Genomic DNA, 14,194 nt, shown 5'->3' with positions numbered 1-14,194 from the left:
CGAGGACAATACAGAAGAAAATAAAGTTTGGTGTTTTCTTCCTTTTCCTGAGCCACTGCAACTTCAGTACAGACACAGAATCTGTTGCTGCGAGCAGTGGAAAGCTCTGCATGGGCAAGATCGGCGTTTTGTTTTTAAACTGAAGTTTCGCTAAAAACATTCATTTTGGTGACACCTAAACTTAAAGCTATCAGTTTCTCTGGGGTAGAAATATTACTGGCAGGGTAATATTTTTGGGGAGAAAAAGAAAAAAGAAAAAGCAAAGCAGACTGGCCTGTGCCACTACTCAAAAAAGTACAATTTGTGTGACACAAAAAATAAATCCTAATACCTGCAATCTAATTTGAATCTGAATATTTATTTTTGTTAGTTTAGCATTACAAAAGAATAAGCCACTGCATAAGCCCATGCTCACACAGCGTGGCGGAGGCATCAGCGTTTCAGAACGTAAGCCTGCTCTGCCAGGAAGACACCACCAAATAGGTGATCAAACCAGCAGTTAATCGCTTCACTGACAACTATTTTGGTGTGCGCAAAACCATCAAAGTTGAGCTTTTTGTTCACACAATTTGCTTACTGAATTTTGTTACGGTGCCCAGAGGCATTTGGGCATGCAACGCTGAGAAATAGCTACGCTTCAGCCAAGGCCTGCGTGCTACACGGGGCTTTTCAGACACGTCACTGGAATTCCAGGCTACTATTATGCACAACTCATTGCTCTAGTTATCTGTCTTGAAGATCTAATTAATCCTCTTGCTCATCATCGCCTAAGCTTACACAGGAGTGTCTCAAAGCTTGGTGCTGTTTTGCAAGTATGAAAAATAGATTAAGCAGCTCTAAAGACTACTGTGGGAAGAGAGACTGTCAATCCACATTCTTCTCATCCAGGCAGATACAAAGCACCACACAGTACTCAGACAAAAACTTCTCTTTCGGTCCACATCCCACATTTCTTTTGGAATATGGGAATGAGCCCCAATAAGAGATATTTTGCTACAGCAAATCCACACTTCAAGTGCAGAAGCCTTTGAAATAGGAGACATTTAAAGAGATATATATAGATATAAAAGCATATATAGAGAGATATAAGATAAATATATGCAACTGTGTGTGTGTGTATATATGTACACACAGTGCTATATATACACTTTAAAAGCTTTCCTATCTTCAGCAAGATCATGGGGTTAAGGGAACGAGGAAAGTTATCATACCTTTAACCAAACGTACAAGTATGCCAGTAGCTTCTTTTACCAGAATAAGCAAAAGAAGTGACATTCACTTTCAGGCACTCCTTGCATTATAGCACTAAGCAACCAAGAAACTGCAGGGAGAAAAATAAAAGGAGAATTTAGCTACACAGTACTCAAACACCTCACTGAATGCAGAGCACAGCGGAACTGCCGTCCCCCTGCTACCAGCTCATTTTAGACAGAGATTTCCTTTTAGATTGTCATAAAAGCATCATTAAAGAAATGGAGAAAAAACATTTCAGAACTGGCCAGCTGCTAGGTGCAGACGCAGTCCCAGCTGCTGACAGAAAAAAATACGTGGATTCTTTCATAAGATATTTGCCTTTATGATTTTACTTTGTCAAATTATTTACCTGTTGTCATTTGATTCTCTGACTCCACAGAACTTTCATATAGCATTAAATCTCAGTGTCACTATGTTAATACAAAATAATAATCAAATAGATTTACTATCAATCTCAGAGGCTAATTTCTCAAATTAAATCAAGAAAAGCAGAGTTGGTTTATTCCTGTATTATTACCCGACAGCAGGAAAGCTTTCATTAAAAATCTCAAAAGTTAAAGTTCCAAAGCAAGTCCATCCACTAAGTGTTCTTCATTGACCTAAAATAAATTTCTGTAAATATTTCCTACATTATCTCCCAAAAAAACGTGCATTTCTATTACAACACTTAATTCCAATTAAGAAAATGTTGAAAGGCTTCCTGCAAAAAGAAATACAGGATATTGGCAAGACTACAAGAATGAGGCAAAAACTACCGAAGACAACAAAATAATTTTCTTCTGACTGTGCAACATAAAAACAAAGTGCATTTCTTACAAGACTCCAGCAATAAGTCTAGGTCTAGCAGAGAATAACCAGAGCTAGCCTAATCTACGTTGGCCTTTCAACCACGATAGTGAAGCCTACACAGATTAAGAATTGTAAGAAGATAAAAATCACTGAAACCATAGAACTCATCCTGCCATACCTAAACGCACCCATCAAACTGATCGGCTCCTCTCACCTTTGCAGGTTTTCAGAGGTTTTCCCCACGCGTTACCTTGCTCGCGGTGGCGGGCTGACGGGTCAAGCGCCGACGGGACGAGCCGCAAATTGCCATCGAGGTGAAGTCAGAGCTGCACAGGCGCAAACACGCACATACAGCCCTTGCATTTTCATCCTATCTTTTGGCAACGTTAGGAATAAACAAAGTGTCAAGACTTCCAGGAAACTGAGAATTAAGGTTAAACATTATAACTCAAAGTCAAGAAAATTCACAGATAACGTACTCAAAACTTCAAAAAACAAAACAACACGCAGCCCACAGAGCTCTGCCCCATCGAGCACAAGCCGCCCTGCGAGATGCACTATTAGACCAACGACTTTCCTAAAAAGCTCTGAAGTCTGCAATGCTGGAAGTATTAAAACTTTCTAAATGTACACCAGAAATTTGCACTGGAATACGAGTTCCTTCTTCATTGTACTTAAAGCCACTAAGGAACAACAGATGCCCTGTTCTCGGCATTTCTCGCCGATTCTTAGAAGAGCCGTACCCAGACCACTCCTATCCTGCAAACCCTTGGAACCGTTAATCGTATCCGTGACAGAGTCATCCACAAACTTCCCCATTTCTTTATGAATAGGGGAAGAAGCTGCCTCCCCCCCTTGTATCGGGGCTGTTCATGTCCACACGCACACAAACCGCTTGCGACAGCAAGGCACAGGATCTGCTCTTACCTTACCACTGCTTCCAAGGCCCCCAGGCCTCCACAAGCCAAGCACAACCCCCAGATATTTCCAAGGATACCTTTTTTTTCACTTTACAAATAAAAAAAAGGCAATAGCATGCATCTGCCACAAGAACAGAGCTGGTCAGGTCACTGCTGCCTGCATTTTAATGTAAGGTAATACTGTATTTTCACATTATTGTGGATTATTGTAAGATAAGAATCCAGACATGCATCATATTGAAATTCCATCAAAACCCAACACGTGTCTCATTGGATCAGATAAAACCTGACTTTTCGCATCGCTGGTGAGCGTGCAGGCGGTCTAGAGCTGGGAAAACCAGACATCGCCTTGTCAGGCCCCTCAGACGTAYACTCTGTACTTTAGGTAACACCAAAATAACCATTTTGGTGAAACYAAACTGCAGTGATGCAGGAAGGAAGGGAGTAAGAACTCTGTAGAGCACCTGCCCTCAGGCTGCTAAATCTTTCTGGATTAAAACAAGTGCCAGCCCCCCCCAATCTATAAGTGACTGTAGAGGCACTGAATACCACCCCAGGCCCAGGGACCCCGTGTCCCTAGGCACTGCGGCATCAGTATTTTGATTGCGATTTATATCTAGAATTGAAACGCGGAGGCCGAGCAGCCCGGGATGCCGCAGGCAGGGACCTGGCAGCCCAGCCACAGAGGTCCTTCTCCTCCTCACCACGGCGCCCGTGGGACAGCAGCCAGAGTCRCCTCGAGACCACCCCTCCCCGTCACCGTATTCCCACCAGCAGCTACTTAGCATCAGAATTACAAAAGCCAGCCAACCTGGATCACTTCACTGCCACCAGAAAAAAAAAAAAAGATTCCATCACAAGTTTTACTTGAAAAGGCAAATACATCATTCGCTTACAGCGATGATTTCCCAAAATAAGCCGTGCACATGCCTCCCATCCTTTCATTCCTCGGAGCGGTTAACCCAGGCAGCTGAAGTCGCACAGGAGACTCTTGTTTGATAAGGGAGACCTACACGTTGCCTTCGTCAGGAATAGCTACTGTATATAAGTAACCTCCAGTACTGGTGACTACTTGAATCTAAATTCCAAATAAGTTTAAATCTAGTAACTAAGTAAACAAAAGAAAGAATTTAGTTTTCCCTTTCCAGAACTCTGGAGATATTTTTTACAACGATGGGGCCCATAAAAATAACACGGGAGAAGATTTACACCCAAGCTCCTCAAAAAAAAAAAAAAAACTGATTTTTGCAGCGGCTTAGCGGTACGAACAGATGGTTACAGGCAATAGTATTGACAACTTAACAAGCTACCACCCCCAAAGGTGAGCTTCTAAGTCTGTTGCAAATTCAAGAGTTAAAACCATTACAGCCAAGACTGCCTTTCTCAGAGGGAAGCAGCAGAGTTTTAGCCAGTTCCACAATGCCTTAGAAACCTGTTTTACTTCACTTTTGCATTTTTGTTACTGCCCTCAGCTAAGGGCAGTAACTTCCTAAAACGTTCCCACGCAGCTGCCTGCAGCCATCTGCCCACACCCTACGTGAACCTGGCCGGCAGCGAAGACGGCAGCGAGGACAACATAGCTTGGATCAAAAGTAGAGCTTTCAGTATTTGTCTACCAAAACAAAGCCGCTTGTTAAGTAAGGATGGAAAAGCCAGGGATGCCAGTTCCCCAAAATGCCCGGGAAGTAAGCAAAGATAAGCAAGAGCCTCCAACTCACTGTGCAGAAAGGGAGAGAGAAAACTTCAAGAAATTTATGCCACTGAACATACTCAGCAGCCTGCGTCCCCTTACTTGCTTGCATGTCCACAGCAAGATGCAAGTTTCTGCTCATCTAGTCTTAACTCAGAATCAAATTAGCAATTAAAACATTAACTTGTTAAATATGATTCCAATGAAATTATCTTTGATGCCATTTAGCTAGGCAAGTCCTGTGAGCTACTCTAAAACAGGGTAACACGCAGAGTTGCAAAAACTGGTAGAATATATGAGTTGTCAAACATCTAATTAAACTAGCGATGAATTAAACTGAGCCTGTAAGGCTCAGCCCATGTCGTCCAAAAGTTGATCTGAAAATTGAAGCTTTGTCACAATTTCAACTATGGAATAGAAGTAACAGTAAAGCCTAGTCTCCATCTCCAGACTCAACATTTAAGTCATGCTTTTCAGAAGCTTTTCCTCTTATCAATCAGAAACCCGCCTCCAAAGAATATCAGTAAAGCATATGCAACAATTTTGCATTTGCTCACTATAATAATAAAATAACATTTAATAAATAAAAGGGGAAAACTATTTATTCCTCCTTTCTTTAATAAAAGAAATAGGCTGCAGCTACCTATTATACTATTAGGCTCTTCAGTGGTTTAGCTGAAGCATCTTCCACGCACGGTTTCCACAGAATTCACACTTCTGGTTTGCTGCCATTTTGTACTATCCAGCAATGAATATCAACTTAAGTTTTAATTATCAATATCCCACAGCAGCTCTTGGTAGGTATAAGTCAGCTAATGGGCTTTTCAACAGTAACTACACTCCTGCAGCTCCGCTAAAAATGCCAAAGGAACTGATGCATCTCCTGCTGCATTCCTGCAACAGGAATGCGTTCCCCCGCACGCAAAGAGAACTCCCCTCCAACAACTAACGGATTTGAATGTCAAAACTACCAGGCTCACAAYTACCTGCACAATTATTTAAAAGAGCAAAAGATCATCCTAACAAGAACATCCTAAACCATTATTCATTCAAGAAATATAAGTGTGTCTGGTCTTATCAGCAGGCCTTTGGTCTGTAAGCTCCTTAGGGTAGGAACAGATTGTATACCTCTTGCTGCCAAATGCATCATCTGCACTTAATCATAGCATGATGGATATCTTCTGAAAACAAGCAAYTTCAGCCATATTTCATGTAATCCTACTATCCCACTCCAAAGCCTGTCATCTCATGTCCAGAGTGTCTTTTTCTCAGGACACACACCATAACTTTATTCCCTTTCAAGATATCGCTTTGCTGTCATGCAAAATTCTAACAAATAAATAAAAAGATTACTCCAACTATTGCCTCTCATTTTTTTCAATGACTAGGTTCTGCATGTAGAAGCCAACTCCAACGTTAAATACCAGAAAGTGCCTCAAAGCACTTTTACTTTCAGAAAAGGTTACACCCAAGAACAGTGGCATAACAATGGAAGCCCTAATTAGCCACTTACGCTCCATATAACCTACCCATTCTTTCCCTGAAATAGCGTATCCATGTGTCACTCAAGCATTTATATGCATGTATATATATATGTGTGTGCGCGCATGTATAATTTTCATTCTCCCAGTGAAATAACAGACTGCACCAGTTATTGGAAATAAAGATTCTGTACACCATCTACTTTACCAGCTTGCTTTACTGAACTTGCTCTCAAACACAATAGTGATTGGTAAGTGTGGAGTATATAAGCTGATACAAAGCTACAAAATTCTAACTCAGAAGTATAATTTTTTTTAAGGGGATTTTTGAGGTCAGAATGCAGCCCCTTAGGAAAAAAAGATGATTCAAAAACTAAGCAGACTGGGGGAAAAAAAAGTTTTCCTTCTTTTAGGCAGCTGATGCAATGGCTTTGTCTAGTTCTAAACAAGACCATGAGAGGAAGGAGGAAAAGCGTTGTATATGGTTGTGAATTGTTCTGGCTGAGAGTTTCCTTCTCTATCATGGGGAGTATGCAGATCTGAATTATACCCAAAGAAACAAGTCAAGCAACACAATTTCCAGAGAAGTTTCTGCTTAGCTCAAACATGCTCATTAAAAATGCTGTATTGTGCACACGTGCCATGTTAACATATTAGCAATAGAAAGGTTAGTGAAAATGAATATATGTAAGTGCTCCAGTCTCTAACATCTGACATGCAAGAAAGGAGCTCCCCTACCTACACTTCTCTTAAAAGGTATGTTCAAATTGAGGGCATGTAGGTGGCACCTGCCAAAAATGGCATGTGAATAACAGTCACAATTTAACAAATTTTGATAAAATACAGGGAACTGTAAAAGCAGCAATTCAAACACTCAAATCAAGAAATGCTTATGCTGAGAGTACATCTGAAAATCTAGCTTTTTTCATTGTGGGCAGGGGGATTTTAAAGCTCTTTTCGGTAGGTCTCAGCAGTGTTGTGTCCAAAAACTTATGCCCCTTTTACCCATGAAAGAAATCTAGGCTCACAATAAGGTCACCTCCATTTATAAGGTAAACGGCTCTAAAAATTAAACTTAGATTGTGCAATTTCAATACTGTCCACTACAGAACACAAAATGGCATGAAAAAGCATCTAAGGATGCTTGTTAATCCCCACCTCAAACTCAAGCACAGAAGACCTCGTGAAAGCGCCACGCCAGCACAGGGCACTGGGTAAGAAAGGCTGCTCTCCGCCGAGCCGCACTGCAGGCTTTTCAGGGCTTAGCCACACGCTCCAAGCGAGCCCAGGCTCTGCCTCCTTTGAAACAAGCCTACAGCTAAAGAAGTTACACAGCTGCTGTAAGGCATCCTCTAAATCTGGATATTTGTAAAAGAGAAAAAGATTCCACCATTTTCGAAGCAGTATGAGGAACACAGAAGTCAACCAGACCCACAAGCCAAACAGCTCCCCTTTAATGTTAGACTACTAATTACACCTTCCCCCGGTTTCCCCCTCTCCTCATCGCTAGCCCTGCTTCCCAACCCATAGCAAATACTTCTGCGTTATAGTCCAGCACCACACAAGAAGCCTCCCTGTCCGCTCCAGCTGACTGACACAAGAGAAAAATCACACTACGCTTCTGATACGCTATCTTCTAACCTTCCTAACTCAGGAGCAATGAGAACTAAAACAAGTGGAAAAGAACCTGAAAACTCAGAAGGAGGCTTCTACGAAAAGATATTTTCTTTGTAAAACACTAAGTTTTTTTTCCCCAAAAGCAGTAAATACTGAAAATTGTACATGATCAAGTTTAAAGAATTAACAAAAAAAATATTAAACAGTTAAATAAAGTCACATTTCATCTAAACAATACCACCATTATTATAGCATCTGACTTTCCAAAGACAATTCAATTCTGGAAACATGTACTGTAATTGCTTTTTCACTACGGGTCTCAGCTTTACAATTGCAGCCTTCTCAGGAGGTCAGAACAAGGCAAGACTCCAGCTCTGAAAAGCAATTCTGTTTAGCAGCGCTACCTTATTCATTCTTTTAATCTTACACCTACATATTCATTATGAACTCAGTAAAATACCAGTGCCAAAACCACCATCAAAAGCCATTTCAATCTCTCTGCTGCTCTGAGAAAGCCTTGACCCTCTGCTTCTCTAATGAAGATGTTAGGAAAGTGCGAATTATACCAGCTGTCAGCTCGCACACTAGAGCTCTGTGCTACAAACCGTTCAAATCGGTGACTCCTGGAGAATTAGCTCCGCGTAATGCAGCAGTTTTTCTGCAAACAAAAAGAAATCGAGCACGATGAACCTAACTTGTTTCAAGCAATCTATTCAAAAGAGTTTAGCAGGAAACTATCTGCTCCACTCACTGTGGTATGAGTGATGCAGGATTACATACATTCAAGCTATAGGAAGCCAGCAACTTGGGCAACCCATCAGAATCCCCTTTTTCCACCCATTTCGACAGGGCCTCCACTGTTACTGCCATGGGAGGCTAAGACAAGTCTCTTGTTGAGTACCACGATTTGTAGCAATTCCTGTACTTTGTAAAAAGGAGCCATCTACCAATACGGAGAAACCTTAGGCTTTCGTAATGCTTTTCTTCCTGCAGCGGAACAGGCCTACGTTTTCCATCTGCTCCCTCCCCACAACATATCACAGTTTGTTGCTCCTCCAGCTGTATCATGCAACTACTGGGTCAGCAGATCATTACACAAACAATCCTCAAACTTCTAAATACTCTTATTTAAATGCAAAGTATCTTGGTCATCCAGTTAACAGCACATCATCACAAAAGGCAGCATCAGCATAAGCGATGGGAACAAACCACCTCACAGGGAACAGAAACACCTTGCATCAGGCTTGTAACCGAAGGGAGCAGCGTAGTGGGACGCCCTTTGAGTTCCTTCCCAGCAYCCAGGCTTTATTTCCACTAGCAAAGCCATCAAGGTGGAGCAGCAGCAGCAGCATGGTGCCAGCACAGCAGTATGTTACTGCAAAGACAAGCCTGGTCCTGAAGACCAGACTCCTGAACTGCTTTCAATGGAGAAGCCATGCAACGTCCTTTACAGCAGACTGCGTACTGGTAAGGACGCCTTGCTTTAAGTGGGGAGGGGGACAGAAACCAGCTCTGGGCACCAGTGCATTTTCATCCACAAGTTTGCAGCAAAAGCAATCCCTTTCTCAGTGGCTTTCACGATACAACACAATCTTTTCAGAAAGGAGAGAAGGCAGCATATCGTCACTTTGCTGGTTTGGCATGCAAGCACAAGGGCACTCCAGGGTTTTACTAACACGCAGCGGAAGGAGTTAACAACAAAGACAACCTGCCTGTAGAACAACTGCTTTTTAGGATGAATRGCTTTTGTTCAAGCTTCAGCCAGATATTAATTTTGTCAATCCTTGGTCTACTCCGAGGATGGCGTATACTGCCTATCAGTGCGCTGGCCGCTACCTGCATGATAAACTGCAACGACCGTGTACACCACAGCCTCCTCCCCAGCACTATGCCTGAGAATTCACTTTGTCTACAGAGAATTTCAGAATATGCCAGATTTGGGCAAATTTTTCAGCCAACACTTAGAGTATTCTGATCTTCTCTCCTCACTCCAATGCCTCCACATTGCAGCGGCCCAGGAATGGAGCTATTAGACTGTAGACGAATAAGCATTTTAAGGAATACAATAGGCTGTCTTTGCACAGCTACAGATAAAAACTTGTGTTACTGGAAAAGGTCACTTGACTATAAACTCCCAGGGCTCAGAAAACCCACAAAGTAAAATTATTCTTCATTTTTTTGTTTCAAAAGCCAGGAAAACATCTGACTTCATAATAACTATTTAATTCTATACAGCGGGGCAGTTTCGCAATATCATACAACTTCATCTGTCAAGTTGCTCCATCCATTGCTTCAGCTGGGCCCATAATTAACATAGCATGGCTTTAAATAAACAAAATACAAAACATCTGATGAGAAAAGGGTTAAAGATGGTGAAAGAAATATATGTGGCATATTTTTCCAAAGGGCAGCTACTGTACTATGCAGTTCATAAATTTGAGCTCCCAGTAATACATCTAGGAGATACTAGTGGCCAAAAGCAGGTGATGTACACAAAAGGCCCTGGACAGATGCAGTCTACCATAATGCTTTATAACTGGTTAGAAAGCAAGCACATTTTGCCCACTGGCCAAGTATACCACGCAAATACGTTTGAATGTTCAGTAAATTTTCATTTAAGTGAAAGCTATTGCAATTATTATCTTTTTTTAAAAAAAAGTATGGTTTGCATACAAAAATGCAAAATACTGTTTCTTTCAAAACTGAGAATGAAAGGTTTTTGTAACAATGAAATACATTATGTAGTAAACAATATGTTTTATAATTGATGTTGAGATTCAACTCAGTTTTTCAGGGAACTGCAGAACACCCATTAAAGAAAGAGTTACTGCATACTACAGCAAAAGGTCTCACACTCGATACACTTTAATTACTAAGCTGCAGCAGGGGAGAGTTACTGATGCCTGGCCTGTTTTGTTTCCCTGTGAAAGGCTTCTACTGCTATTAATATTCACTAAGGGAAACTGAAATAACCTCTTGTCTCCATCTGAATACCTTGGAATTAATATGGACAAACGAAGTACAATGATTTTTTTTCCCCTCAAAACCCAGCACAAAAGAAACCTMCAAGCTCGCAAAGCCACCTGATACAGCTGACCTGTATTTTTCTACATGGAGTAACTCTCCTTTAATAAAAGCCTTTAGTATCATAATGACAACTTGATCACAAATAATTTCACTGCAGCATGAACCAAGAGGTCCACCAAGTACTCAAAGCCCCACGGCAGAAGCAACGCACCGTAGGTTACCTGCTGAAAAGCCTTCTTCGTTGCGTTTTTGGACATGCAGAGGATGACCTTCAACCCTGCACCACTGACCTGCCCCTCCATAATACTGCCAGGATAGATACTGTAAGGCTGAACCCTCAGACAGCAGCGAGTAACACCTCTTACTTGGTTCCCACCACACACAACTGCCAGCACTGGAGAATAACAGCAAGAACAACTCTTCCCTGCTGGTTACAGATACAACATTTTACTTTTCAGGGGACAGCACCAACCGCTCATGCTCCCTCAAAATACTTAGGCAAAATCTCATTTTTTCTAAATTTCGTTCTAGGATACCCTATTAGTAAACTACAGTTCTACACCTAGCCATTTCTACCTCTGCTAATGTTACCAAAAAGCTGAGTTCTAACACTGCATGGAAATCATAGTATCAACACATTTAGAGTTTTCCTGCCCAAAATGAATCTTAGATGCCATTGGTTTCAGTTATACTAATCATAAGGACACAAAACATTGTTAAACTTACACTTCTTTAATAGACTCTTTTTTTAGAAATTCTGGAAGTGAAGAGAAAGGAAGAGGACCATGCTACACTAGAGGTAGAAGGATACTTCATTATCCTTCACAGCAAGCTGTGAAGTCTGCTGAACAAACCGGCTCTGGAATAACCTCCACAGGAACGTTAACTTTTGCTTTCCCTGAAATCAGGGGAAAAACTTGCCACATTTGAAATAATAAAAAAATAAACGGGTTTCTTAGAACTAAAGGCATTTCCTAAGATAATCTTGGTTCAGTACATTTCAGTTATTCCACAGAAGCTTACAATGCTTACAATGCTTAGCCCCAGTAAATATCAGGAAAATATTAACACACATCAACATGGACACAAGCATTTGTTAGGTAATAAAAGAGAGACTTGGACAGAAGTAAGGTAAATATTTACCGATTCCATAGTTGAAAGCTGTTGTTAGCAGGACATATATTAAAATCCAACAAAGGCGCGTCCCAAAAACGCTGTGTATTCTGAAAGAACAGAAATTAATTCATTAGAAAGTTAAAATACAATTTAATTTTATTCAAGACAAGCATACTATATTTGAGTACCTGAAGGCTACTAAATACAAATCCTTGCCTAATCCAAAAGTAATCTGATAATGGGTCTGTACAAACAAGAAAAAAAAAAGAATGAATTTGTGGAAAGCTTAACACAATATAAACCGATTTCTACAACTGAAATTAACTTTTTGACAATAGATGAATTTTACTTGTCTCAAGGTTTCTGCAACTGTGTGGTTTTACAGTCATTTTATTTATTTAAAAAAAAAAGGTCTGCCCATCATCTCCCCCCAGCCTTGCTCTGAGAAGCACGGGAAACGCCAGGGAGGGAACTGCTAGACTATGCGACAGGACCCCGGAGCTGCCTGCAGAGCGCTGCGACGTGCACGACGCTGCCAGCTCACTTTCTCTAACGTCGTTCGCTTACAGAATTATCCATGACAAGCTTTTTTCTTTTTTCTTTTTTTTAGAGCATACCTTTGGTTTCTTGCTCTGAATGGCAGTTAATCAAAGCCCCATTTTTTGCTATTTTGTTTTAAACCAGCTCTCTTGCTGCACCTTTTTAAGGATATTTTTCCAGTGACAAATTCTGAAACTGACTTTTCAGACGCTGGGTGAGAACTGGCGCGAGCTCGCGCGCACCGAAGGGAAAGGGGAATTACACTCATTAACTGTGTGACTCAGCTGGTACATAAAACGGTTGGCACAAACTTCTGACTCCAAAAAACAGTAGCCGAGCGCTTCACCACTTCTCACGACAGATGAAAGCTCGACTGCGCTGCGTTCCCCGGCGTCTCAGGTGACGGTCACGTCAGCCTGCGCAGATCAGACCGGCCCAGCGCCTACGAGCAGCACGGCTAAACCTGCCTATCTAATGAGTCATCGAGCTCCGTCTGCAAGTGTGGCAAGAGCATTTGCTTAGAAATAAATTTCTCCCCAAGCCAACAGAGAAAACCAGTCTGCTCCAAGGGAGAACTGTGCAAGAAGTCGCTCTCGTTATTCAGGCGATCTTGCCTGCTCCTTAACGCTAAGGAGGCCRAGTTTCGGACCAGCACAGCTTGGCAGCAGCTCATACAAGTTAGATGAGCAAGGACCAGTTTGAACCACAAATAAGCATATATTTGAAGGTTTGCAACGTGAAAGAGCAGAGAGTTTGAGCAAAGTCGCACATAAAAGTCTGGGGGTAAAATAGGGTTTTATGTCCACAACAAATGAAACCACCTCCAGATATCTGTTCCACATTAGTAAGGAATCTGTGGATACGGAAAGACTCAATGTATGCTATAAGGAGAAATGCAGAACTTCTTCAAAAAAACGCATTAGGTGCATAATAGCAATATCTGAGCTTCTCCTACACTTCCACAGAGAACCAGCCCAAGGCAGGAGCCTTTTAAAAAGAAATAAGCTGATGCTATACTACAGACTACGACTGCTAAAGGTTTCCACGTGTCAGACAAGCAGCAGTAACCTGAAGCTTAAGCACTGGGCCTTCCCGAGTCAGTCTGAAGGTGCTGTGGTCTGCACAAACAGGTTAAAGGGTTAACCGTCACCTTCACATACTCCTGTCTCTGCCAATTCCCCACACAAAATCCCGTCTCATCTCTAGCCTCTGAACCATACTGAGGGACACAACGGTCAAACCTCCGTTATAGCTAACAGAGGATTTGGAATTTCTCCAAGTTAGCTTCTCTTCTAAAAGGAGAACTTTTGTAAAATAATTTCATATATAATATATAAACTCCTATGCATAAAATGACAAAGTACAAAATGTGTTTTTTAAATCCATCCCAAGCGAATCAAATCCTAACTACTGCTTTTCCTCTAGCTTGATCCGTTTCCAGTTGCCCCTTACAACGTTCCAAAGAATCCCCGATTCACACAGATCATCCTTAATCCTAATACCTTCGAGTACTGGCCATCATCCTCATAACCACGCTGTGCTTCCTGTGCTGCCCTGCAACAGCCCCTATGCTGATGCCTTTACTTTGAAGCTTCTTTGCAGCAGCCAACCTTTTTTAACCCTGTTTTAATCTATTACTGTTCTCCCAAATTCCGTGTCCACAACCTTCTTTAAGGCGCAGCTCTCGGTACCAGCTCCACAGCGTACACAAATTTAGTTACCTATATCTTTTCACAACATAGCAGTCAACAGGACTTGCC

The 14,194-nt window shown here is 41.6% G+C and overlaps 1 protein-coding gene across 4 annotated transcripts in view; it reads right to left on the bottom strand.

The window, feature by feature from the left end:
- ANKRD11 (ankyrin repeat domain 11) overlaps positions 1–14,194 on the bottom strand; it is a 160,487-nt gene that overhangs the window by 128,698 nt on the left and 17,595 nt on the right. For all 4 annotated transcript variants that reach the window (XM_026084861.1, XM_026084865.1, XM_026084858.1 and 1 more), the window contains exon 2: positions 11,922–12,001. Coding sequence is in view for 1 of the 4 variants with exons in the window: in XM_026084865.1 (XP_025940650.1) it covers positions 11,922–11,930 (9 nt within the window). In the remaining 3 variants the exon portion in view is untranslated. The remainder of the gene's footprint in view (positions 1–11,921; positions 12,002–14,194) is intronic.

Source organism: Apteryx rowi, unplaced genomic scaffold, assembly GCF_003343035.1.
Source record: "Apteryx rowi isolate R43461 unplaced genomic scaffold, aptRow1 scaffold_651, whole genome shotgun sequence".
NCBI classification, from domain to species: domain Eukaryota; kingdom Metazoa; phylum Chordata; class Aves; order Apterygiformes; family Apterygidae; genus Apteryx; species Apteryx rowi.
The sequence above is the reverse complement of the archived record's forward strand: the minus strand, read 5'-3'. Positions and strand labels throughout refer to the sequence as shown.